This window comes from Apteryx rowi, unplaced genomic scaffold (genome assembly GCF_003343035.1).
Source record: "Apteryx rowi isolate R43461 unplaced genomic scaffold, aptRow1 scaffold_168, whole genome shotgun sequence".
In the NCBI taxonomy this organism is placed as follows: Eukaryota; Metazoa; Chordata; class Aves; order Apterygiformes; family Apterygidae; genus Apteryx; species Apteryx rowi.
The window spans coordinates 55,199-81,236 of NW_020447952.1; the positions used below are offsets into that span (position 1 = coordinate 55,199).

Consider the following 26,038-nt stretch of genomic DNA (forward strand, 5'->3'; position numbering starts at 1 on the left):
GGGGCTGGGGCGGCCGCCGGAGCCGCCTGCAGCGCCGGGCCCCTCGCCCCGCTCCGCTCCCCCCGCTGGGGCGTCTGCAGCGCYTGGCTCTGTGGTGCCATCGCAGTAATGTGCTATTGTCCCGTAAACACTTATTCATCTCTGTCTGGCAGAGCAGTATTTATTTTCCCCGCTTACAGATGGAGGATTGAGGCAGAGAGAGAAATGAGCTGTGTGCCTTCCCTGGAGCCTGGCAAAGCCAGGAACAGAATCCAGATCTCCTGGAAGTTAAAGCAGTATCTTAATAACTTTTCTCTCTCTCTCTCTAATGAATCATTCCAGAAATGAGTAGGCACAGTCTAAGACCAAATTTAGTCTTTTTTTCTTGGCTGGTAAATAACTTGTGTTCTTTAGTTTCACCTTTTGAATTGTGGTTTGTTTTTTTTTCCAGACTTCATCTGTTTTTGCAGGAAGGCTCTTGTATGCAAAGCTTATGAATGTAACTAGCTACTTACTGGTAGGAGTGAAAAAAGAATTATTAAATAAGTACATCCTTGAAGGTATGAGCTGAACAATATTATGAAACAGGCCACCTTCAGAAAGGAGCTCCCATCTTGCACTCCTTATGGCCTATCAGACATGGTTAACATTTAAGTTAAAAGCAGCAGGTTTTGGGAACTGTTTGGACTGCACATGGTTAACACTTAATGATAATTATTCCATGCTCTCAGGATAGGAGAATATCTTACAAATCTGTATCTTCTTCTTCTTTTCTTAGTTGTGGATTTATAGGGTCTATTTTAAACCCACAAAAGTGGCCAAGTTTATTAGCATGAGACCCTTTTAAAGCTGCTTTCATGTCTAAATCAGAGGATAGGGTTATGTAGGAACAATGTCTCTTTTGATTTGTATTAATTTCCGTATTGCTCTACCTGAAATAATAGAAGAGGGAGAAGTGTAATAGTTTTCAAACATGATCATTTCTGCCATTGTTTTCTTTTGTAGGTGGAATTACTTTTTCCTTTATGATGGTTCAAAGGTTAAGGAAGAGGGAGATCCTACAAGCGCTGGCATTTGTTATTTTTATCCTCCTCAGGTAACGTCTGCTCTTGTTTTAGTGCCTGTATTGCCTGTATGTATTGATAATTCTGTTTAAGGAATGATGGTAATTCCAGATTGTGCTTTGGATAAATTTGTATTCAGCATTCATAAAAGCTTTAAGAAAACTCGTGCAACTATAACTGGGTGGAATGGTGCTCCACCACACAGGGTGCACAAGAGTCCTTCGTTTTCTGATGTTGGATGTGGTTGTGTTGCACTTTCTCTTGTTTGTTAACACTCTGCTCCCTTGGTTGTGAATTCCTGTCTGTGGAATCGTCTAGCAGTGTCCAGTTCTGTTTTATGTTGTGAACAAATATACTCTAGGGATGACAGAGTGCTCCTAGATGAGCTCTAGGCCCTTGTGCTGCCTGAAAAAAAGCAGTCCAGTTATTTTTTCCACACAATTTTCCTGTGCTGCTGCATTTGATTTATAATTGAAATGAATTTATAATCCATTTTTAACTGGATGCAGTAGTGATTTTTTTCAAGTCCTTTTAAAAGAAAATAAGTAGTTCTCCCCTGCCTTCTTTGACAGACTCTCCCTGACCAGCAGGAACTGCTGTGCGGACAGATTGCAGGAGTGGTACATTGTATGACTGAGATTTCTGGAGTTCCTCCCAGTTTCATTCGGCTGAGAAAGCTCAAGTTTGCAGTTATAGTGGATGGAGACTATCTGTGGGTGAGTCCAAGAGATCCAGAGGCGGTCGAAGAGCTAAAACAATGAGAAAGTCTCAATTATTTTGTCAAACTAAGAGGGCTTTTTTTTTCAGGGTATGGGCCTGCACACAAATAGACCTGGGGAGAGCTAGGGTGTGAACTTGCAATGCACAACTTTTCATTGCAAGGTAACTTAAATTTTGTTTACCACAGTGTACGAGCATGTGTAGTGACAATTACTTCAGCTGTTCTGTAAAAAAAAGCTTGGCATACCTCATTTATGTGTCCACACAAAACATGTTTTCTTAAGAGGTACCTGGCAATGGCTATAAAAAGTTGGGATCTACATAACTATATGTCTCTGTGGGCTATTGGCAATGACTGGAAACAGAAGTCTGTGTACCAAAGTTTAAAATAAGGACTCAGACCCCAGTTTGGTAGCCTGACTGCTCTTCCCTGCTAACCCTCAATATTCCCTGCTGCAGACCTTTATCAGTATTAGACACTTAGTATATAAAGACCACTGTGCAGCACAGTCTTAACAAAAATACCCCAAACCATCCCCTGGAAACTAGACTAAGAACAGTCAGACCTATTTCACTGGCAGTGCTGTTCGTACTCACTTAGCTCGCAGAAGCAGAAGGCTCTTGCGCTTCTGTTTCTTCCTTGGCAACTCAAAAGCTAAATGAAGCATCTTGATCTCTGTAAATAACAGATGAATTTGAATACTTACTTTCAGGAAAATGTTCTTAACTACTAGAGCACTAAGCTAGGTCTCTAACATCTGTGATGGGAAGAGAGTATATCTAAAACTCTGGATTTCCAATATCATTTATTTCTCCTTTTTGTGCCAAAGTTCTTCTGTGGGCATTTTTGAATTTGTTTTTTTGTCAGACTTGTGAATGTGGGGGATGTTTGCCTGCCATAAACTGTTTGTATGTCTTTAATAGTCAGTTTGAAAGCAGTAAGAATTGTTCTCACCTGCTGTCCCTGGGTTGTGTCAGTAAACATTCTTCATTCATGGCTTTCTGTATTAAAGGTTCTGGGCTGTGCTGTTGAACTTCCTGATGTCAGCTGTAGACGGTTTCTGGAGCAGCTGATCGGCCTCTTCAGGTTTTACAATGGACCTGTGCACCATGCTTACACGGTAATTAAAGATCAACAGCTGTGATGTTTCTGGCTGGGAAGAGATCTTGGACACCGCATATATTGGCCCATATTGGTCCCATAACTGGGACCAGGCCCATCCCCCTGTTGCACTGAGGCAGTGTGGTCATTTGCTGTCTCCCTTCTATGCTGCTGTTCTCAGTCTCAAGTGATGAAGTTCCCCTGGTCCATCCTTCAGCTGGCATATCCCATGACAGAGAAGTTTCCTAGATGTTCAGTCTAAAGTTCTTCTGTCTTCTTTCTCCTTATCCTCATAAGAGTTGCCATTTACAATTACTGTCCCAGACTGATTGCATCTAATCATCCTGAATGCATTAGGGACTGTGGAGTGACAGCCATATGGATTTTTCTTGTCCCCAGGCATTTTCTCAGGAGGAACTGAGCAAGCAGTGGGACAAGTATATTGAACATATCCAAACAAACACCAGTGACCTCCACAAGATTTTCAATTCTCTTTGGAATCTGGACAAAACCAAGGTAGAAGTCTGTCCTCTGTTGCATCTAGCTCTAGGCCTGCCTTAGTGCTAGTGGTTTTATTTTTATTTGCTGCTTGGAGCATTTTGCAGGATTCTCTGGCTTAACTTCTTCTGTTTGTCCCTCTCCAGGTGGATCCCTTGCTCTTACTGAAAGCAGCTCTCATCTTACAAACTTGCCAGCGGTCTCCCCATGTCTTGGCAGGCTGCATTCTCTACAAAGGCTTGTAAGTAACCAGGCATTACCCAAAGGATTAACCTGCCTGTTGATGCTGCCCCCTCTAAGTGATCCCAGAGTGCGTCCGGGGAGCAGAGCAAGGGCACTTGCTGTACAGGCAGAGCTGCTGTTTGTAACTGGCAGGAACATTAGTGCTTCAGACGGTGTAAACCCCATCTGCTGGTGTATTTCAAAGAGGGTAAATTGTTATCTCTGTTTATCAGCAGGAGAAACCGAAGCATGAAGAAATTTAAGGTTTAGGTTTTAGTAGGTATTCTACTGTCTTTGGTATTCAATGGGACATGAAGACCTAACTTCTTAGACCTTTTAGGTGGAAGTCACCAAGAAAAGTAAGTTTAATGTCCATATGAGCACGTTATTCAGGCACAAACTTTACTTTTCTTGAACAGTTGAAAGATACTTAGCAGAAAGGTTGGCTCCTGAACTTCCGATGTGCCAGTGTTGAAGTCAGTAGTAACATAGCTGAGAAAAGAATCCGGTGACCTGGTTCTGACATGTTCTAGTATTTTAGACACCTTTCACATTGTACTTTAGATTCTCCAGAGCTGGGATCATCCCTGGATTGTGACATGAAAACCATAAGCATTTTGGTGTTGGCAAGTGCTTTTGCCCTTTTTAGGGGATGGCATGTCTCTAAGTTGCAGAGCTTTCCAAGTGCTGGGTTCTATAAAATGCTGCTGTAAAAGCCCTGTACAAATCAGGATAACATGTGTGAACATTACTCTTTTCTCCTTCTTAGTGTTTTCTTTGCTGTCTTGCAAATTCAGTGCATGTGGGTATGTGTATGTATATATTTTTGACTGATTTGTTGGCCAGGACCACTATCTATGCTGGCAGAAATGATGTAGAAGAATGAACCAGAATTTCCCACAAGAAATGTTGACTTTGTTCAGCACAAAGACAGATCATAGACAGCTGAAGATGCTGCAGATGTGGCATTTGAACCACAGCAAGGAGAGCCTCAAAGGTGTCTTTGAAAGGCAAGAGATGGGAAATTTTGAGAATTTCTTGGCAATAGCACTCAAGCACTTTTTTCCTTTGGGTACTGTTAAAAGGTTACATATACTGTGCCTGCAAAACCCTTTATGAGCGCTGGAGAGATGCCATGATGTGTGCATATTTCCGGGTCTGACAGAAGTAGGCCAGGCATTTTTGAGGGAATGATCTCATGCTTGCAAGCAGGGCACTGAGCACAAGTCACTGTAGCATCCTTAACACTGGCTGCTTGTTGCGGTGAAAACGAAGGTCTGGCTGGAGAATTGAGTCTTGTCATGTGCCGGTGCTCATCGCCAATGTGTGTCTTGTTATGTTGCTGTTCTGCCTAGTAGAGATTTTTTCATGAAATATCATCAGACTTCACTGAGCTCTGAACCTTACTGAAACACTGCAAAGAGCTTTGTACTTGAGTTGAACTTTCCCTTCTTTAGAGTCTTTCAGAGAATCTACAGAATGTGGATCTCAACAGGATGTAAACGGAAAGACCAAGAACTCCTTTGCAAGTCCTGCACGAGGGACTTTTATTGCAGTACAATGAGCGCTGGTCTTCCTAAACCTTCTGCACTGCTCACAGCTCTGCAGGGAGTGGCAGAAAGCCTGTTGCGTATATGGATTGATATGTCTTAGGTAATGGTTTCTTGACTCAGCAAAACCAAATTTGTTGGCCAAAATTAAATACCAACAGGCAGTTCTGCCTTTCCTGAGTTTGGATTGGAACTGACCTAAAGAAAAGAAAAAAAATCCAGAAGTCTTGAAGGTCATCCAGCACATGTTCTTGTTGTGCRGGAATGTGTTAGTTACACCCCATGTCTGAGCTTGGCCCTTCAACCCTTGCAGAGTGTTGAGCCCACCCGAGAGAGATGGGTTTGACAGAACCTCAGGGACTCCTCCAGAGATCACCTAGCTGTGAAATGGGGCCCTGCAACACTATCGGTTTTGCTCAGAGTGCTCGTAGCTGTCTAGTTAGAGCACTACTGTTGCCTATGCCTGTCCTGAGTGATGGTAGTCTACAGCTGAGCTTGAGAAAATGATACTCTGCTCATTAATGACTTTATTTTATTCTTTTAGGATTGTGAGTACCCAGCTGCCACCTCCTCTTACTGCCAAAGTTCTCCTCCAGGGCAATGAATCTTCAGGCCAGGTATACTGCTAAACAAATTCACTGCATGCAGATACACACTGTGTGGCACAGTCTGGGAGCTCTTCACGCATACATCTTACATGCACAGTTACCGAGAAGAACAAATATTGATACTGATACTAAAAGCTTTTATGAGCTGAGATTGAGTAAGATTTCTGGACTTCTACACTAGGAATTTGCTTTTTTCCAGTACTTTGRCTACTGAATTCAGGAATTCTTCTCTATGTGATGTTTGATTAGCGTTTTACCCAGATTTGGATAATTAGTACTAAATGTTCATAACGAATATCTAAAAGTGACAAATGGAACACTTTTCATTTCCATTAAAAATTATTAAAAATTAAGTATTTACATGATTCGAGTTCTACAAAAAAGCTATCAAGATCTAGACATGAGTAAAGCCTCTACCTTGACTCTGGTTAAGAGAATGGACTAAGCTTTTGTGCCCTGAGTAGTCAGTAATGGCAGATTGTGATATTTGTCCTTGATTTGAGCTGTATTGGTTGTTGGAAAGTCCCCTTGAATTTGAGGGCTGCATAAGGAACAAATCATTGCACAACACGGTAAACCAATCACAGCATTTGCTCTTTGGTCTGGTATCCTGTGTAGTCACAGGGAGAACTCCTGTTGTTCTCTGTGTAGGCTTGGAGGAGGTGTCACGATAGCACTGATGGCAAGTGTTGAGTCATGCTGCAAAGCTGATTCTTGGCTTTTCTTTCAGAGTGAGCCTGGAGGTGAGGAGCAGCGGGAGCCTGGTGAGCATCCAGCTGCAGAGTGCTGATTGCCAAGTGCACAGCAGCAGTGTATAAGCAACCCTCTGGGGCTGAATTCTCTCTGCAGTGAGAGCACGAGTTGGTTTTCTGGGATTCATGTTGAAGCTCTTGCTGAATGCAAAAATATATTGCTGAGGGTATTGCTGCTTCTGGCCAGTGAGTGCCAGGGGGAGTTGTGTAGCCAGATCTAGTTCCTTCAGCTAAGCAAAGGAGTTTGCTCTTTTGGGTTGAATCACGATTTCTGCAGATTACCAGCACATCTATTTTAACTGCAGTTCCCCATGTGTCTACTTGGCCACTGCTGGCACCATGAGGGTAGATGACTGGTGCTTTCAGTCCAAATCTTCACTTACCCTTTTTTAGCATCAGTTTATAGATATGCTGCCAGGATAGTTAGGAAAAAGCTAAGGAAAAGTTTAACTGTGTCAGATGTTAAGTGGATGGGAAAATGCTGCCTAGTCAGATTTTGCCAGTTCCCAGGTTGACCCAGGATACAGGACGAGAGCATGCCTTCCCTTCCCGCAGAAGCCTTTGTGCTGATGGAGTTTGGCTTCTGTTCATTATGCTGGGACATGTTAATTTAATTCCTCCAACCTGCATTGCTCTTGCAGATTCTTCATTGCCACAGGGAGTTCGTATCATTCCAGTTTTCCTAACAGAAGATGAAGTCTCAGTGCTCCGAGACTTTCCAGTGGAGTGGATGACTAGGTAGGGAATGAATTTGAGGCTTGAAGAGGTTTTTGCAGCAAGTGACCTAGCATGTGGCAGCGTGTCCTCACTAGCCGTTGTTAATTGTTTGATCTGACACTAATTCAAACTCTATCACCTGGCTGTTAAGACTGCCTGACGCCTTTTAGGCTGGACAAAATATGTGGTATCTACTGTTGTGAAGCAGCCTAAAGCAAAATTGTTTCTCAAGACCAACTGTGATGTTCTGTTGTTTCTCAGTTCATCATGCTCTGTTTAAAACCCTTGTGCTTTGTGAATAAGGGAGCAACATTTCCAGGGGCCTGYGATGTATGAGGCCCATGCTTTTCACCTATGTCAGAGCTTAGCCCATTCTTTGCAGAGGTAGATGTGCTTTGTAGCAGAGAATAGGTCAGTACTGTTATTAGTAACCCAAAACAGGTGTTAATCAGTAGTTTAATCAACTTTTCATCTCCTGCTAGGTCATCCATGTCCCCAGCAAGTCCTAGAGAAGAAAAGGATACTCTCTGCTCCCAGGTAACTTCAGAATCAACAGGGGTTCCTGAAAACCAAGACCTGAATAGTACCTCTGTACAGGAGTCTCGTGAGCAGGCTTCAAGCACAGCTGCACCAGAAGATGCTCTACAGACAGGCAGCCTTGCAAACACAGGTCCTTTGAAGGACTTCCTTGAACTGGAAGCCAGTACAAAGAACTCTCCAGCTGCAGAACTGAACACCCCAGGCAGCAAAAGCCCAGAGCTGAGTAGAAGAGCATCCTTCTCATCAGAGACACACCTGGAGGAGCTGCCAAGCACTTCCAAACTCCATACTGCTGAATATGCTCAGACTACAGGTTCATCTCTGGAAGGCTTTTTTTTTCTAAACCCTTATGTTCAGGAGCAGGAGAGTCAGAGCATGGGGGAATCTGTTGTGGACTTTGCTATTAAACAGCATAGTTTTCAAAGGTGTCCTGCAGCCAGTGGCAGTCCATCTATTTGCTCTCCTGTTCAAGAACTAAGCAGAAGGAAGTCAAGTGAACAAGACAAGCAAGGGACTGTCAGCCAAAATAGCATCCCTGGRAAAAGCAGTAGTGCAACTGGTGGTAATGTCTGTGGTTTGGATCATCCGACCACTGTTGTACAGCCAGAGGACAAAAGCAGGAGTTGGCTGCCTGCCACAGATGTCCAGGAGAGTCTACCCAGTGACCCAGCAGAGAACACAGGCTGCCCCAGCAGCGGGGAGAGTTGCTCGCCTTTTCAGGTGGACAGCCTGGGAGCTCAGGGTGGTGTTGATTCAGGCAAACAGGGCCAACCAGTTAGGATGAGCTTGTATGTTCACTGCATTAAGGGGCTAGTGCTCTCCCTGCTGGCTGAGGATCACTTCAAAGATGACCAGAGCTCCATTGAAGATGTGGTAAGCAGGAAGACCTTCCAAATCTGCAGATATTTTCTCTGCTGTTTGATTTGTGGTGGTATGGAACAGGGGTTAGAACTGAAAAGTGAGCATTGAATCTTCGTTCCCATCTCTTTCCCAAGGCCATTTGGCTTAGGGGTAGCCACTGCAACCAGAGATATACTGGAGGTTGTTAGCAAACGTAAGGCAGCGAGCCTGAGAGGTGAGAGCATTATTATAGATAACCCCCACAGCCTTTTATTGTCTGTTAGTGCCAATACAGCACTCTTGAACAGAATGTGTTGATGTGACCCTGGGACAGCCCCACAGGCTGCCAAAGGCCTGTGTTGTATTGGGGGTTTGTAGGGAAACCCTGTCGGTTTTATCGTGGCATTCAGAAAACAAGGTTTGTTCCGTGTTGTTTAACCTCCACTTTGTATGTCACAGCTTCTCACTCTGGAAGCATCAGTGAGACTTGTGTCTGGCAGCAAGCTGCAGAAGTGTTTCCCTTCTAAGTGAATGTCTGGCTGTCAATCCTTAGCCTGCTGCTCCTTGGCGGTGCTCTCTCCAGGGGAACCTGTGTCAGGAGCAAAGGGTGCCATTTGGGTGCTTCATACAGGTGATGTACCAGGACAACCCAAAATGACTCCTGCTGCTGGTTTTGTTCCTGTGTGCAGGCTTCCCTGCCCAGCGGTGAGATGCGGTTAATGAGCCGTTTACAAGTGTGGGGGAAGGACATACCAGCTCCCGGCATTTCCCTGTGAAGTATTAGTCTGCAGAGCTGACGCCTGGCCTCTGCCTCTCCCCCAACCAGGGAGCTGAGTCAAAGCTGCAGAGGCCCGTTTGATATGCCAGTTGCCATAGGAACAACCTCATTTCTTTAACTGTCAGACTGGAAGGTGGAGGAAAGCTCAGGCTAATGCTGCCTCCCAGCATTAGTAAAGCCTCAAGGTTACTCTTCTTTCTTCTGAGCTGCACAGGAGCCGGAGGTTGTGCCGGTGACCCCCTGTAAACAGGGGGATGCCACCTCCGTGCAGCGCCGCAAAATCAGCAGAGGCCAGAAGGTGCAGCTTTAGCCTTTGGTGCCAGAGCTGCCTCTGTCTCCTTTTCTGCCCATTTTAAATAGGCTGGCACACGCTGGCTCCCAGTCTTGAACATCTTCTCTGGTGGGGGGAGGGAAAGGGGGCATGCAGGCGTGTGGGAATTGACATTCTTGGGAACTAAAGGTCATTGTTATTTTACATATACCCTCAGCTCTCTGGGTTTTTTTGGTTGTGCCTCCAGTCTGGTAGGCTGGTACTGCAGCTCTACCGTGCTCTGAGGCCGGGGGTGCTTCCCAGCAGCTTGTACGGGTGCAAAGGCTCCCGGAGATGCCAGGCCCTCCCCTGCCTGTCAGTAATCCTGTGTCTGGAAACCAGTGTGTGCTTTACCTCATGTGTTATGTCTGATTTGCCATTRAGAAGGAACGTCTGAAGGATATAGCTAGTGTGTGGAACGCCCTTTTTTACTTCAGGTTAGCCCTTGGCTAGTTACAGGCACACATTGCACATCCTCCTCCCATCAAAAACCTAGGCAAAACCGCCTCTAGGCAAGGTGGGCCCATCCTGGCACAGTTTGTCATTCGGATCATTAAGCCTTGAGATCCAATACATAACACTGGTACACTGTACTTCTTTTGGTAGAGCAAAAATGCAATCAATTTTCCTATATATATTGCCCCAGTTTTCACAAAACCGTGTTCCATTCAGGCTTAAGTTTTTCCACATGCGCTGTCTTCCATCACACGTAATTTTGCTTTTGATCCCATTTTAGCAAAATCTTACTTTTACACAGYTTTAATTTTGACCATGACTGCGTTCCTTCGATCCTGTTCTTCCCCTAGGTATGGGTATTTGTTCTTTCCTAGCAGAAATGTGCTGTATATTCTGCCATTCTAGGAGGCAGAGCTGGTAACTTCCAGGTACTGCTGCTAGCGTCACGGTGGATTTGAGGCGTAACCTCAGCTTGTCTGTTCTTTTGTTTATCTGTAGATTAAAAATGACCCTCAGCTCTCAGGGATGTGAAAGCTCAGTTATAATTAATGTTTGTCGAATACTTTGAGGCCCCTGAATGACACCAAAGAAGGGTAAAATATGCTACTTGTGCAGCTAAGAACAGCAGGACGTACAGATCATCCCACTGGGAAAGCAGTTTCTAATACAGACTTTCACTACGGCGCAGAAATGCTTTCAGACTCAGTTTGTGCGTGTCTTCAGGTCTTATCCCTTCATTACATTGCACGGAAAAGTAAATCTGTTCTGTGACCGGCAGGGTCAAGGGTAGGGTAGGCAATGCCAGCGTGTTGAATGGAGGCTTGATCCTCTCTGTGGCTGAGGAAAGAACATGGACAGGCTTGGGGATTACAGAATTAATCTTCCTAGCACTTGACAGGAGGCAGGTTGCAGCTTGCAAGCTGGAGTYCTCTCCCCTGCCCTGGCCAGGCAGTCCACCCCTCTGCACATTCCTTTTTAGCAGCAAAGGGATGCGTTTTCCTATTGTGGCTCAGGGCAGCAATCCTACCTGCTRAAAGCTGTGTGAAGCAGTATGTTCTTTAGTATCAGCAGAGTAGTCTGTGCACAGTTTTAGAGACTCTCATTCAGAGATGCAGTAGGCCTTAACAGGGCCAGGATGGCTTTATTGCTAAAAGTCTGGTCAATAAAGTAGTTCGGCTTTTACGTTATTGCATTGTTTTGGGAATGTGTTGTTCAGGCCTCCATCTGGTCCCTGCTGGACCTGTCATTAGCGCACAGGTGAGGCTGTGCCACTTGTTTTCCTCTGATGATGCCCCAGTGCATGGGCTGCAGACTGGAGCTAGCTGGAAATTCAGAAGGGAGGCCGAAAGCCCATTCTTCTTACTTAGGCGCTGGAAGCTAAAAGGAGATCTACTCTTGTATTGAGAGGGTGCTGCATGAAACACTGCAGGCAATTAAATCCAGTCCAAGTCTATAAAACTTCACCCTATGTTATACTGTGTTTCTGGTATAATAGCAACTGGTTTCCTCTAAGTCAAAAAACAAAGGAATATTCCATGCTGCCACTGAAAGTCATGGACAGCAGGCTGTGAAAATGAGCCCTAGAGAGTAATATTTCATAGTGAATTAATGGAGTCTTGCATTCTCCTGTAATTAATGGCGTCAGATGGTTTAATGGCTTATTTTAAGGCTGTATCGCCCTTTTCTGTATCCCTGTCGTACTGACTTGTGTGCTTTCCTCTTTGCCCAAGTTACGCAGCGGTTCCTGGGTGGGAACCTGGGTGGCAGCAGCAGCAGCAGAGTGTGAAAAGGTCTAGCCCTGCTGTCAGTCACGAGAGCTCTCTCCAATACCTCCTTGGAAGTGTCTGCTGCATAGGGCATGGGTATCTGCTCTAACACTTGCCTTTTTTTTGCCCTGTCTGCAGTACCAAAGCAGTCTGGCTTCTCTAAATGGCCTTGAGGTTCATCTGAGGGAGACTTTGCCCAAAGACGACTCCTCTTTCGCCAAGGCAACCTACAGTTTCATTCACTATGACTGCATTCAGAATGTACTCACAGGTAAGTCTTCGTCTTCCAGAAGAGCAGTCTTTTCAGAAGAGGAATTCAATATRAGAACAGGGTTTATTGTAACCTTTTCTCATGTTTCGCACAATTTCTCTGAAACATTGCTTGCTAAGTTAGTATAACTTACCCTACGAAGTGGCCTGGATATAAGGTCCTATTGAGAAAGATTTGTCCTGTGCGAGTTTGTAATCTGCTCAAGGCTGGCTGATCGCAGTTGTAGCTTGGATCAGAGCCAGAGGCTGTTGGGAGATGGAGGCTGGGCAGCTGCCACTGGCACTTCATTGGGAAACATGTTGCTTGGGGTTCTGCTAACTGCTACGTCCAAGGACAGGACGACAGGGCTTGAAATCCACTTCGCCCCCGGCCTCCCCTCTCCCCCGACTTCATTCATCCCTGATGGTAATGCCTTTTGWCCCTCAGTGCAACAGAGTGTTTGTCAGTCGTTTCTGGCTACAGGAAGCAGATGGTAGCCAGCAATTTGGAGAATGCTATCTTAGATTGATGGGTAGACCATAAACATGCAGAAAGCCCCATGCAAGTGTTGCTCCAGTTCATTCTAATGCTTCCCTTTTTCTGGCAGCCTCACAGGCAGTATCCCGGCACTCTCCAGCTTAGAAGAATCACTTTAGGGAAAGAGAGAGAAACCCCAGTGATTCTAGGTAACCCATGTCTTAGGCCTTCCTTGTCACCCCTCTGATCTATGTACTCATGGGGAAAAGCACACCAGACTTTTTGTTTGTGCATGGCTGAGCAAAATCCGAGCCATTGRCAAATTTCATTAACATCACCCTGGGACTTAGGGTATCGCCCGGTCTCTGTTCTCCCACAGTTCCTGAATGTCTGCAGTCCAGAAGCCTTTCCTCGTCAATAAAATGGGGGCAGAMTGCTTTATGGTGGGCTTTAACACATCCTCTTCATTCCCGTTCTGCAGCCAACCTGCCTCATACACCTGGCCCTATGGATCGGCACTTCCTGAGAGCTGCTACGCTGATCCACTCTGACTTCAGTCACTTTCCAGATGTTTCAGAAATGATAATTAGGTAAGATCTGTTTATAACTTCCCCTCTCTTCCAGGCACAAGATAGTTGTATAGCACACAGAATAGGCAGGTTGGGGGAACCCCTTTTCTAAGTCTTGGTGAGGTTTGGCATGTGCTATAATTGCATCACTATCTCTTGTCAAAGGCCAGTCATGTCACCTTTTTTCCTGAAGTTTGCTTGTTAGATGTAGGCTGCTTGATATTCTGCCTGTAGGTTGATATGGGTGTTGCGAAGCTAGAATGGCACCCACACAAGTGAGTTGAAGGCACAGCTGAGTTGTGCCAAGGGTTTGGATTAAGATATAATGTTAGAATGTTGCCAGTTCCTGGCACCATAAGGTTCTAAGATGCAGTTTTAAATATAGCTGTTCCTAATAAATTTGTGTCTCGGCTGGGAGCCAAAGGCGCCCAGAATTGGCAACCTAGATTTTGTTTTCTTGCACGGCTTGTTGGGTTGGAAACACACTGTAATGTGCGTGGCAAACTCAATTGTAATGCGCCAAGCAAGATGGTCTTATCACAGTCAGAGCCTTTCCACACGGCAGCAGCTAAAGTTGATCTTGTGCTACAGCACCCACCCTGTTTCTGTAACTGATCTCCAGCAGGGTGGTTATGTTGTGTGTGCTCAGAGACTCTGCTTGCCTGGCCGTGCTTGTTTGCCCACTATGTGATGAGCTAAAGGTGATTCTGGGAGTTAATCTGTTTCACTTCTCTGACACTGCTTGCCAAGGGAATGTGAATCATACACTTTAATGCTGGAGAACTCCTTGTTTAGCATTAGATTGACTGGCTCTTTAAATTCAGTGCTGGGTAAGCTGGCATATTTTGTGTTACCCCAAAAAAAGCAGCTTCATGTGGGAATCAGACTGAGTAACAAGATGACTAAAACTGCTTTATTTTATGAAGAGTTGTCACAGAGTGTTGTTGGCAAACATATCAGTTGCTACTTTCCTCTGTCAAGGAGAAATGCAGGGTCCTTCGCTATGTTCCCTCCTCTCACAGGTAAATGACTTCAGGCATCTTGGTTACAATATCTCACTCGTGTCTTAGATTCATTACACATGAGACTAGATAACCTCATATGGTTCCTGCTGCCAGGGTGCTGTGCTGGGACTTGCTTATGGACAGCAGCAGTGAGCGTGCTTCCTCCAGGAAAGGAGGGATGTTACATATGAGGAATATTTAGCTCTTGAGGTACTGGACTTCTCTGCCAGCGATGGAAATACTGAGAGGGTGGCCATACGCATAGGTATTAATGCTGCTGAGTGGGTCCCAGAAGGTGAGGTGGTTGATAGTTTCCCTGTTACGATGCCAGGACTCCTGAGAAAAAGGGTCTGGTTCCCTTCTGCCAGCCCTTCTGGCAATACATTGCACAGTTTTGTTGCCCGTTTTAACTCTGTGTATCTTTGCTCTACTGAAATAGTCCTAAAGTTCCTCTAGCTAGTGGGATACCAGTGCCACAAAGATCCCAATGCCCAGCCCCCAGGCTGGTGATCAGTATGTCCTGTGAGTAGAAGGGGATCTTGCACAAAGGAAGTTCTTGCTCCTGACTGTTGCTTTCTTTCCTATCCTGCTAGGAATGCCTCCACTGCCATATATGCCTGCCGGAATCCTGTCCAGGAGACCTACTTCCAGCAGCTGGGCACTCCGCTCCGCAACTCGGGTGTTCCCAACCCTCACGACAGCGCATTCAGCTTACCAAGCAAGGCCAAGCAAAAGCTGCTGAAGCATGGAGTGAACCTGCTTTGAACTGATGCACTGAGGCAACCTGTCTCAGCCTGTGCTAAAAGTTAGTTCATCTCTAGTAAGCAAAATCTCAAAGCCGTTTATTCTGTTGGAGGCTTTAGGCTCTGTGCTAAGTCTATGGGGTCTCCATTCTGCCTTGCCTTGGTGAAGGAGCACTCTTACTGCCCTGTGCCTGCAGCACGTTTTGTGCTAGTGCGGAGTATTGTGGATGTTAACTTACCAAAGACTGAGGATAGAAAATAGCTGTGTTGGGATGCTTGGTTTACATTCACTATAGGACTGTTCATACTACTGTGCCCTCACAGGCAGAGCCTCCTGCCTTGACCTAAAGTAAAACCATTTTCTTGCTCTAAGCTACACAGGATGCCAGGTCACTGTGCAGTACTTGTTTTCAGAGATGTCAGTCAGACATCTGCCTGGAGTTCTGTGCCTACACTTGCCCTGGTCAGACTTGGGCTTTATTTATACCCCTTGGGCTTTATTTATACCTCTTAATCTACAGAAATGATCCCCTGCCGCAATGTAATTCCTTCCTTGAATTAACAGAGGCTGCATGTTCTCAGACTAACTGGAATAGAACATGTGCTGCAGAACTAATAATCCTTCTATAGTAGCCATCAATAGGTTTTTATACTGTAGCTGAACCTGGGAGATCCTTGTCCCTCTGTGCCTATTCAGAGATTGTGCAGTACGCTGTTGCCTTCCAGACTCCCCACCATATGCAGAAAGGTGCTGTAACCTGCTGGCCTCCCATAGGGGCCTTGATGGTGTTGCCTATGAGACCGAATGCACTACAATCCTGCCTGCTCCTAGGCCTTCTGCTTCCTCCCCTCCCTTCTCTGCAAGTACGGTTGTTGGAGAACCTTGTTTCACTTCCTTGCTCTCTTATTGCTTGRTTTGTCTACTCTCTGTTGACAGAAAAGGCAACTGGGAGCTCCTTAAGCTAATGGGACGAAAGAGACTTTTTAGCTCCTCTGTGGCTGTTGTCTTTCTGTGTAAAGAGACAGTACGTCCCCTTTCAGCAGCTTGGGGTGGGGACTGGCACTGAGGGCTGCTTAGACCTGAGAGATGGACACTTGCCATCTGACAGTGCTGTATGTTTCAAAGACTGCTGCTGGTACATACATACACATCACTGTAACTGAAAATAAAGTAGAGTCCCCAAGAYTCATTTGTCCAAGGCCAGAGTCCCTCTTACTGCTTGGTCTTCTTGTTTGTGATTCCTGTTGTGGGGGGTTGGATTTGGGTGACCCACATCTGCTTGTTAGCTCCTCTCTGAGAGTGAGTGCCTGTACTGGTGGGTTTGAAGAGGCAGTGCCTGTTCACAGGCCAGTGCACAAAGGGGTGTGTGAAGAAGAGAGCTAAAGATAGATGTGTTACTGGCTTTGCTGTGAATTTTTGAGCAGGGCACCCCCRGGAGTTGGACAAGTTACCATCCTCAGAGCTTCTTGTTCCACTCTGGCAGCTGGTGATTCCCTCTGCAGGTCTTAGCCGGGGAATTCAGTGGACTCCAGGGGAAGATTCAACTGCTTGCTCATGGGGAGGCTGGTTATTGGTTACCTTTTAGCTTCCAACTCTATCAGCTGATAAGATGTTTCAGCAGGCAGTAGAGCTGTATGGCTCCAAGTGCTGCTCTGCTCCCTGCTGATGCTGTCCTCGTAATGGGGACAGTGGGAGTGGAACTGCTCTGTGGGGAAATGCCATCCGTTGCCTGTTGGCTAATAGCAGCATGGATGTGATACCTCATTGAAAAGCCTGAGCTACAACCATCCAGGAGACGTCCTGGCTCAGTGATGACTGATGCGAAAGAGGGCACAGAGTTAAGGCGCTGCTTCCCCCAGTTATGAACCAACTGCATGCTGTTTCAGTTCTGGAGTGCAAAGTAGAGAAGCATCGTGTAGGTGAGGAGAAGGCAGGAAGAAAGATGGTTGCGTGCTCTAGTCCTTTTGCAATGCTCAGGGCTCCTCTGACATGCTGAGCCAAGAGGCTCCCACCTGTGATCGATTAGGTGCGGCTCTACCTCCTGACACCAGGCACGTGTTAATCACGGCACACTCAGCAGCCCTGATCCAGAGACTCTCTGCAATGCTCAGGAGGCAAGGAAGTGTCCCATCTGCCAGAAGGAACAGCGTGACAGCAAGCGGAGCTGCTAGGCAGCTCCAGGCTGCTCTGCTTTCCTGAGGGAGATCCTGCTGTCTCCTAGCTGGCTGTTTTGGGAAGTGGTTGTGTGCTCTATGAGGAAAAACTAAAAAGTTGAAAGAAAAGCCTGAGAGGGACAGGAGGGAGTTTTGGCACAGCAGCAAAGCACAAAATAGATACTTTTGCCTGCTGTCTTCAGAAATCTTCTGCTACAATCTGCTATGCCGTCTGTCAAGAGTGGAACTGCTGGGATGGCTTCATTTTATTTTACTTCTTGAACTACATCTGGCCACCAAGACCAGTTTCAGTCCTTTGAGTATTAAGAGGAACATTGTTTTGCGGTAGCACAGCAAAGCACTCCAGGCTCTTGACTTAATGACTGTATTTTGTAGAAAGGATATTTAAAAACTGGTCATGTTCATATATAACAAGATGAAGAGCAGCTGCTGCACTGGCTGTGTCCTGACTGACCATGCAAGATTGCCAGGAGAAGGCTGCTAATGAGGGGCAGAGGCCTCATGCTGAGCGATTTCTTGCATTACCAAACAGGCCTTGTGCTTTGGGTGATGTCGGGCATTGGTTTCAGGCAGTTCGACAGCAAATGTTGTTTGGCAGCACAGCATCCTCTGTTCCAGAGCTCCCCCTGATCAAGGTGCCTGCTGCCCTTGATGTGTCAGTGCAGGGACCTGGAAGCATTTTCCAAAACTGTTTTTTTGGAAGACTCTCCTGCAAGCTGGTGGCCCTTCTGCTGAGCTTGGATAATGTGCTAAATTAGTGTGGTAAGCAGGTCTGTGGCTCTGTTTCTCCTGCTGACTGTAGTGTGTCAGGGTTATCGGTGATAGTCCCTGCTGCCTCGGGCACAGGCAATGTTGCTGTAATCTACAGCTTGTGGCAAGCTGGTTGGCTTTGCAGTGAAGTGCATGGACCAAAGGGATGTGATAAACACAGGGAGATTCAAAGCAGATATTCCCTGTGCTCCTTAACAGCATGGCTGCTAATGGACTGCTGGTGAGATCCTGGACAGAGAGGCTAAAACTGGTCAGGACAGAAGTGGGCTTGGACAGAAATGGACAGAAGCACCATGGGGCCAGATATTTTAAAGCACTGTCCTTGCTTACTGTATCACTTGCAAACTCAGCCCCGCTGCGCCCCTTCCTCCACCCCCAGAGTTCTGTCTTTGCTACACTTTTCTCCTTGCTAGCAAACTAGCAAGCTGTGCAGAGGCCTCAGCAGGTTGGGGCCAGCTTAGGTAGGACGGATCCAAATCCTCAGTATTTTGCTTTATCCTGGAATAGTTACACATGCAGGCAGAGCCCATTCTGTTTTCAGCACAAYTGTTTATTGATAATCTTTGCTTATCCACTGTATGAATGTTACCAAACTGTAAGACAGTTAACAAGCCAGCCTGCTTCCTCAGATTCTGTTCCAAGTAGTCAATGTGTGTAGAAATCATGCATTTCAGATATTCTGTAACAAGACAGGTGTAAAAAATATTTCAGATGTATTTGAAATCTCTGTCTTATCTTGCAATCTAATCACTGAAAAATCTGTGTAGAAATCGTACTGGACCTGGGCTGGGTTACCTCCCTGGCACCACGCTGGGAAGTGAATGATCCCAAGACCCTTGCCAAGGCAGCTGCCTCTTGCAGTTTTCTAGCCTATGCAGCTGCTTTCCAACCAGAGGAGCAAGTATGGCGGTGAGCATCCGTGACATGCTGTGCTTTAAGTATAGCATGTTATAAACTAGCTGGTAGCTCTGTACCCAAAACCCCCCAGACAGACCTTGAATGCTGGGACAGACTTTGAGAAAAGCATGGTGGTTGCTAGGTGGGCAGGACTCCTAGAGGTAGGTGGAGGGCTGTTTCTCTTGTGCTGCAGAATTAAATGCCCCCTACCTTTGAAAACCCTCCCTTGGCTGTCAGGTATTTTGGAGCTGCCTCCCTCTGTATGCTCGCTCTTGCTGTAGGTAAAGAAGATCAAGAAGCGGAAGGAAGTCTGACCTCCTCCCTCTAATGTCCTTTGTCTACAGAAAAACAAAAGCTGTACTCTGCATTTCCAAACAAGCTTCCCTGCCTCTTCAGGGGCTTCCCAGCCTTGAGTTGTGAAGATTGAAGGTTGCAGATAAAGCGAGGGGATTTAGGCAAATTGATAAAGCTTTGGTCAGATTACAGAGCAGGGCTTGCTGTGTAGCCGTCCCCTCGACAGGGTGTACGTCACGTGCTCTCCTGGGCTTGCTGCCTTGCTCTGGCTGCCGGCACTTCCAGCTGCATGGAAAGCATGGGAAACGGCATTTTGCTGTTTTCTGCATCCAGAGTGACAAAATGATTTCTCAAGGCAAAAGGGCCAGGGGCCGACACGTGCTGGGTCCTTCTGGGCAGCCCTGTGGCACTACTCACATGCTAGAGATAAAGCGGGAGCCTCTGGCCCCATGTGCAAGAGCTCTCTGTTGGCAGAGCACTGCCCTAATTTTGCCCTGGTTTGCCCCCAGCCTGAACGGCCCCTGCCTCGAACGTGCTTTACGCGCAGAGCGGCAGCGAGCCTGCTGCAGCCCTCAGCAGCCCCGTCTGGCTGGCTGCAAGGTGACTGCGAACGCGGACAAAGGCAGGCTGAGTGCAGCGCTTCACTGTTTGGCTGGTTCACTGTTTTTATGCGTGTGTGTGTGTTGTTCTTTTGATGACCACGAGAAATTTCACATTATTACATTCAAACATACACCCTTGGTTTTGTTAGTCTAATTCTGAACACTGCAAAACACAGTAGCAACATAACACGTACTAGAGTAGTACTGCATCTAACCACAGAGTGAAAATAATGCACTGTCATGTTGGAAAAGAATCCCTGAAGCAAATGATGGAAAGAAAGAGATGGGGAGTTAATACAAGTTGGAAGTTTCCATTTACAAGAACCCAAAGGAGGGAAGAACCCAACACTGTATGTGCTGTGAGAAAGCTTTCCGTGAGGCAGGCTTCCAAGCGTGGAGCTGGACCTGCGGCGGGAGCTCAGTCAGCCAGGCCCGCCGGGCCATTCGACTGCCCTCGAACCCACGACATCAAGGCAGTGTGCTCATCGTCCTGGAGCAAAGATAAAATCTAGGGCTTGGCGCTCAGCAGCTGCAACGTTGGGGTGCCACAGATCCACCATGAAGACCACGCGGGGGCCCTCCTCCGGGGGACCTGGATGGGACACAAGAGCTTGGTGAGACGGGAGCTCGCAGCAATGAGGTGTCTAGGTTTCTCTCCTGCCCTGCTCGCATCAGAGACCTGCGCTCACCCTGAGCCCATGCGGGGGACGGCCTCTGCACCACCCGAGGAAGCCAGGAGCAACGGGGAGCTGGGGCGTTCGGTGAGGATGCTGCAACGCCCCCAGGGCAGGTACGTGCGCAGAGCCACAGGTCCAGGCTGAAGCAGCTCAGGGCAGTCGCGTGTGACATACAGCCGCTCTGTTCGTGCATGCCAGGGTCCCTTCTTTGGAAGCTCGACTCCTGGCATGTAAACAGGCCCCCCAGTGCTGCTTTTTGCAGTGAGTCACGAAGGTTTCCCACGTCAGGGCAGCAGGCACGATGACACTGGGCTTGCTGTTTAAAGACAGCTTTCATTCCAGCTCTGTCTCAGAGCAATGACTCCGCTGTGCTATTCTGGCCTTCCCTATCCCCACAGCTCTGAAATAAGCTGCGTTTCCCAAATCCATAGCAGAGTCTATGTGGGAGCAGCAGCTTTTGTTCTCCCACTCTCTTCACACGTTCCCCTGTGTAAAACAGCTCTGCTTGATGCTTTTAAGCCATCAGCAACTAATGCTGGTTAATCCAGGAGAGCTGAAACAGTACAGCCTCTAGCTGTGAGGGAGAGGGACAACAAAACAGGCCAGTGTTGCTGCTTCTTCCCACCTGCAATGCTGCGTTTACCCAGGGAAGCATGAATTCTGTCCACCTGAGGTCACAGCCACCAAAAAGTTTAGGATGACCTAAGCTCTAGGAAACTGGAGGGAGCCTTGTGGAAAAGGCCAGACCAATTGCAACCTAACCCAGAGGGTGGGAGAGGTGTCAGATGGGTCCAAAGCTACAGACAGATGAGGTGCGTAAGGGACCGCCTGTCCTGAGCACCGGCGAGGACTTGGGGCGTGACAGGCGATGCGGAGTCTGCCTTTGCTGGGTCTGGATTCTGGGATCCGGTGAAGCTCTTCTCCCTCCCTTGGAGAGAAGGGCCTCTCTGGCTCCTCGCACGCTGGTCCGCTGCGACGCAGCGATGTGTGCAAGGGCGTGAGGATGCTGTGGCCGTCAGCAGTAGTAACTGAGCAGCCTTGCAAAGCTCTGGGGGAAGAGGGATGCCTTTTGTGCTTGCTGTCATGGCACGGAGAGGGCCGCGAGGCACCCGTGCTGCACTGGCAAACGTTTGTGACACTACTGCATGGCCGAAATCAAATTGCAGACTTGGAAGAGAAATGAGCCATAGGGCAGGCTGAGGAGAGGACTCCAGGAGGTCGACTGGGCAAAGGGGACTGGGCAAGCTCTGCTAACCTGAAACAGCAGGGAGCACTAGCAATGTGTGTGTCCTGGCAGTGCCAGGAATGGGGATACTGCCTTCCTTGTACTTTGGACCCTGGTACAAGCCAAGGGCATCAGCRGTCCAACCTGCAAGGGATCCAACTGTCTCCAGGCCCTGCAGACATCTTGGCAGGAAAAGGGGCTGTGCACAACTCGTGCTGCTTGCGGCTCCTCCCGGGCCCCGCAGGAGCTGGCATCGCGTGAGAAGAGGCTGCGAGGACCTGCAAGCCGAGAGCCAGGATCTGCCAGGAGCTCTGTACGTACCTTCGTGAAACGCAGTGTGCAGGAAGGAGTCGTCAAAGAGCAGGCACCGGCCCTCAGCCCAGCACTGAGGTTCGCCCCCCACCACAAGCTCGCAGTTGCTGGGAGTCTTCAGACCTTGAGGTGCAAAGAGAGAGAGGACAGCGGCGAGTCAGGCAGTGCTGTGCTCCCAGCGCTTGCGGGCCGGGAGCCTGCGGCCAACCCTTCGGTGAGCAGCCCCTTCCCCAGCCCTCCTGCGCCCCTGGTACCCGAGCCGGCTCCCAGCCCCACGTCCCTGCTGAAACCTGGCCCCACGGCAGCCCGGGGCAGGAGGCGGCGCGGGCAGCTGCTCAGCCAGCTCACCCCGATCAGGCTTTGGGCAAGAGACCTGTGCCTTGCAGCACCGCGTCCCGAAACGCGAAGGGAAGGCAAGCTCCGCACAAGCGCCGCGCTGCCGCCGCCGAAGGGCAAAGTGGAGGCAAGGGGGGCTGCCTCCCCCTAGAGAGCAGGAACAGCAGATGCTGAACCAAACTCAGGTCACGGCAAAGTCCAGGGTTCGAAAAATGCAAAGCTGCCACCGCATTTGCAAGCTGAACTCCAAAGCCTGAGCCCTTCCCAGCYGAGCTGATGCACCTCAGCGCCAGCCTGCCCCTGCACAGCTCCCCCCCGCCTGGCTGCTCCCCGGCAGCCCTGTGCCTCGCTGGGGGTACCCYGACGCGCGGAGCATCGTCGGCACGCTCTCCCGTACCCGGCACGGCTGCCAAGTCCCTGGAGTCCGTGAAGCACGGGGCGCGTGGAGGAAGCCAGTTTCCTGATGCGTTTTTCTGGCTCCAGGGCCAGAGGCAGAGAGAGCCTGTGCTCTTATCTCTCTCCAGCACTGCTGCAATTACACTGCCCACTGCAAGGCTAGATTAGCAGGAAAATGCTGCACTGGGACTTGAGAAATGGGCTCGATTCCTGGCTCTGCCACAAACTCCCCATTTGACCTTGCATCATTTCGCATCGTCTGCCTTGTGACTTGGTCACCCACCTGAGACGCCGCAACGGCCGTGCCCTACCATGCGGCTGCAAGGCCAGAAATTCATGAGGACTGCAGAAGCCTCATGACAGGAGAAGCACTGTGAAGGCCCCATGAAGAAGGACAACACCAGAAATAAAATGGGTCTTTTCCTAAAATATTAGCACAAGTCAGGCCAGCGTGGCAAGGGCCGATGCCACTGCCCCGCGCATCAGGAACGTCACCCCCTGCAGAGTTGAGGGCYGCTGGAGCTGATGCAGAGCCCGCCTGCCCTGCGGATGCTGATATGGCTGAGAAAGGGGTCAAGGCTCACGTGACAATGCTGGAAACACGAGCAGAAACGGATTTCAAAGTGATGCCAAAACCAAGTGAGCGCAGCAGGGGCTCCCAGCAGCCCAGGAGAGCTGGGAGAGTTAAAGGCTGGTCTGGTTTTCTAACGCATGCTTCAAAGCCTACGAAAACCAAACCGATTTCCCTGCACAACGGCCTCAGCTGGAGGCGCTCCAGCTGGAAGGAGCGAGCGGAGCAGCCAGGGAAGCCTTGGGAGGAGGCGGCTCGCAGTGCACAGCGTATCCTTCCAGAGCAGTGCTCCCGGGGGAACGCGTTCCCGTCCCTCGGAGGGGCAGGGCTGGCGGCCCGGTTTGCTGCGTGCTCAGCAAAGCGCCGCGGGCGGTTGTGCGGGGGCTTGGGTAAAGCCTAGGGAAGGATTCGGCTGCGCTGACGGCAGGTGCCCGGAGCAGAGGCCGTTCTGGCTTGTCGGAGTGAGCTGGCCCCAGAGGGCTGGTTGTCTCCTACGCGCAGCTGCGTTCTGGGCACAGGAGAGCCGGGACACCGGCACCGAGGGGGGGCATGTCGCCGAGTCCATGAGCAGCCCCGTGGCGTGGGGGGGAAGGAGCACACCGTCACACCTGGGCAAAGCACTGCGTCTTGGCAGGACCGCCGGCGGCCACGGAGCAGGCGGAGGGGGGACTCGGGGGAAACGGGAGGGGACAAGGGAATGAGCCGCATCGCAAGCGTCCCTGGGGCGCCCGTGCTCCCGGTGGAGGACCGTCCTCTCGGCTCTGTGCTGCTGCGGGCGGAGGTCTTGGTCGGAGCCAGTCTGAACCCTGCCCCGCTCGCGCYGCGTTCCCGGGAACCGTGCTCTGCTCTTGGCCACGCCAGCGAGCCGCCCCCGAATCGCTCAGCGCGGACCCTGCCGGCCTAACAGCGGCCGGGGGGAGCTCAGGAGTCCCTGGAGGTGGACGGCCCTCCTGGCACGAGGAAGGGTAGTTCCCGTAGCTCCAACAGCTCTCCGGGACGAGAGGGCTCGCGAGATTAGTTCTGCAGCCCGATTCTCCCGAATAATCAAAAGGCAAGTCGCAGTCTGAGCGTGTTTACCCAGGAGGAGTTGGCTGAACAATTGCTCGGTGTTTGCCAGCAGGGCCCGTGCGGTTCCTCCCCCGGCGCTAGCGGCGTTCCTTCCAGCGCCGCAGAATCCCGGCCATCTGTGCCGCGTGGGCACCGCCATCCCGGGCGCTCCCGCGGAGCAGAGCGGGGCGGCAAGCGCCAGCCCCGCCGGAGGGGATATCCCGGGAGCRAGCCGCGCGCCCCTCTCCCTACCGTGCGATTCGCGGCGCTGCTCTTTGCGCTCGCCTTTCCGGGGTGCTCCGGCAGAGCGCCCCAACGCCCCGGCGAGGGCGAGTGGCTGGATGGGGGTGCACGCGCGGGGAGGCGGCTCGGGTGCCGTAGCAGCATCCCAGGCGGACTCCCGTCCCGGCAGGGCGACGCGGGGGGTGGCTGCGGAGCCGGGATCATTCGGAGACCCCCCGCAGCAAAAGCAGCCCGGTGTCAGCCCCGCGGCAGCTCGCCCCCCCTCGGGTCTGCGGGAGGAGGGGGTGCGAGGCGCCGCTCGCTGAGCGGGGCACCCCGGAAAGGCCGGGCACGCGGCGGGGGCCGCTTCTCCTAGGGAGGCTGCTGCCTCCAGGGGGTGACCTGCCCCGAGCGCCCTTGAGCCCTGGGCGCAGACACGGGAACCGGCCCCACGGATGCAATTAGCGGCTGAACTCGGGGAGCTCTTAGGCACGAGAGGCCGCGCTCCGGGCTCCCAGCGCTTTGGGAACCTGCCGCGGGGACGCCCAGCAAGAAACCACCCCGCGGCGCTCGGCTGCCGGGCGCTTACCTAGGTGGCAGCGGATGCGGATGTTGGTGGGGCCGTAGTGCTCCGCGATGACGGTGCCGGGGCTCAGCATGGAGATGCAAGCGTTCCCAAAGACATTGTTGCCAATGCAGGTGCGAAGGCTCCCGAGCAAACGGTACGTCCGTGGGCATTTCCTGCAGTTCCTGGGCACGCACATGCCCTGGTTCACCAGGTAAAAGGTGAACCACTCCCCGCTGGGCGTGCTGTTCATTTTCCATCCTTGCGGGAGGCTGCAGTTTGAGAAAGCCTTGTAGAGGGTCTCAAACTCGCACAGGATGGTCTGGAAGTTGCGCTCCAGTAACTCCACATCGTGTTTTTGAGCGTCCCGGGAGAAATAGGGCATGGTCGGCAAGTCCGGTAAGAAGAAGACTTCTGGCTTCTGGATGGACGGCCGGCTGTTCAGGTAGCGGCCCTGCTCCCGGATGCCCTTGTGGATCCTGCCCATGCCGGACCAGGAGTAGCGCTTGGCGTACTCCTGCAGGTTGTGGTAGAGTTTCTGGTTGAGGCCGTCGTTGTGCGTGCAGCGCACGCACTCGGGCGAGTGGCAGTACACGTACCCGTTCTGCAGGCCGTTGGCGTCGGCGCCCTGCATCAGGGCGTTCACAGTGACGTAGGCGCGGGGCTGCTCCCGCCCCACGTGGTAGCAGTACCAGACGAAGAGGACCAGGAGGCAGGCGACGGCGGCCAGGGCGGTGGCGTCGCAATCCCGGAAAGACTGGATGCCCGTGGCGATAAAATCCCGGAGTCCGTCCAGGGACCAGCTCCAGCCCATCAGCCACTCCAAAGACATGTTTGTGCAGCGGTGGCGGGGTGCGCGCGGGAGGCCCCGGCGATCAGTCCTCGCGGCTCTCAGGGGCACCCACACCATGCAGGGCGGCCGGGGCGCGGAGCGGGAGGTCTGCCATGGGGGAGCGCAGCCGCGGCAGCCCCCCGCGCGCCGGGGAGCGCCGCATCGGCGAGC

General features: G+C 50.2%; 2 protein-coding genes across 7 annotated transcripts; one reads left to right on the forward strand and one right to left on the reverse strand.

The window, feature by feature from the left end:
- Positions 1-71: 71 nt before the first annotated feature.
- HPS4 (HPS4, biogenesis of lysosomal organelles complex 3 subunit 2) lies at positions 72-16,144 on the forward strand. Of its 6 annotated transcripts, none has more exons than XM_026060304.1 (13): positions 74-496; positions 985-1,075; positions 1,616-1,759; positions 2,777-2,884; positions 3,265-3,381; positions 3,510-3,604; positions 5,680-5,752; positions 6,474-6,507; positions 7,137-7,233; positions 7,695-8,625; positions 12,041-12,173; positions 13,111-13,219; positions 14,796-16,144. In XM_026060304.1, exons 3-13 carry the CDS (start codon positions 1,673-1,675, stop codon positions 14,965-14,967), a joined length of 1,956 nt encoding a protein of 651 aa, XP_025916089.1. In that variant the 5' UTR covers positions 74-496; positions 985-1,075; positions 1,616-1,672; the 3' UTR covers positions 14,968-16,144. The 6 variants fall into 6 exon arrangements, 4 of the variants coding, with proteins under 4 accessions (XP_025916088.1, XP_025916091.1, XP_025916089.1 ...); XM_026060305.1 differs by having other exon boundaries at positions 74-371; XM_026060303.1 differs by having other exon boundaries at positions 73-1,075.
- An 83-nt stretch (positions 16,145-16,227) lies between these two features.
- Positions 16,228-25,945, reverse strand: ASPHD2 (aspartate beta-hydroxylase domain containing 2). Its single transcript, XM_026060308.1, has 3 exons — positions 25,060-25,945; positions 21,908-22,021; positions 16,228-20,276 (listed from the first exon to the last, which is right to left on the reverse strand). Exons 1-3 carry the CDS (start codon positions 25,943-25,945, stop codon positions 20,167-20,169), a joined length of 1,110 nt encoding a protein of 369 aa, XP_025916093.1. The 3' UTR covers positions 16,228-20,166.
- Positions 25,946-26,038: the final 93 nt, after the last annotated feature.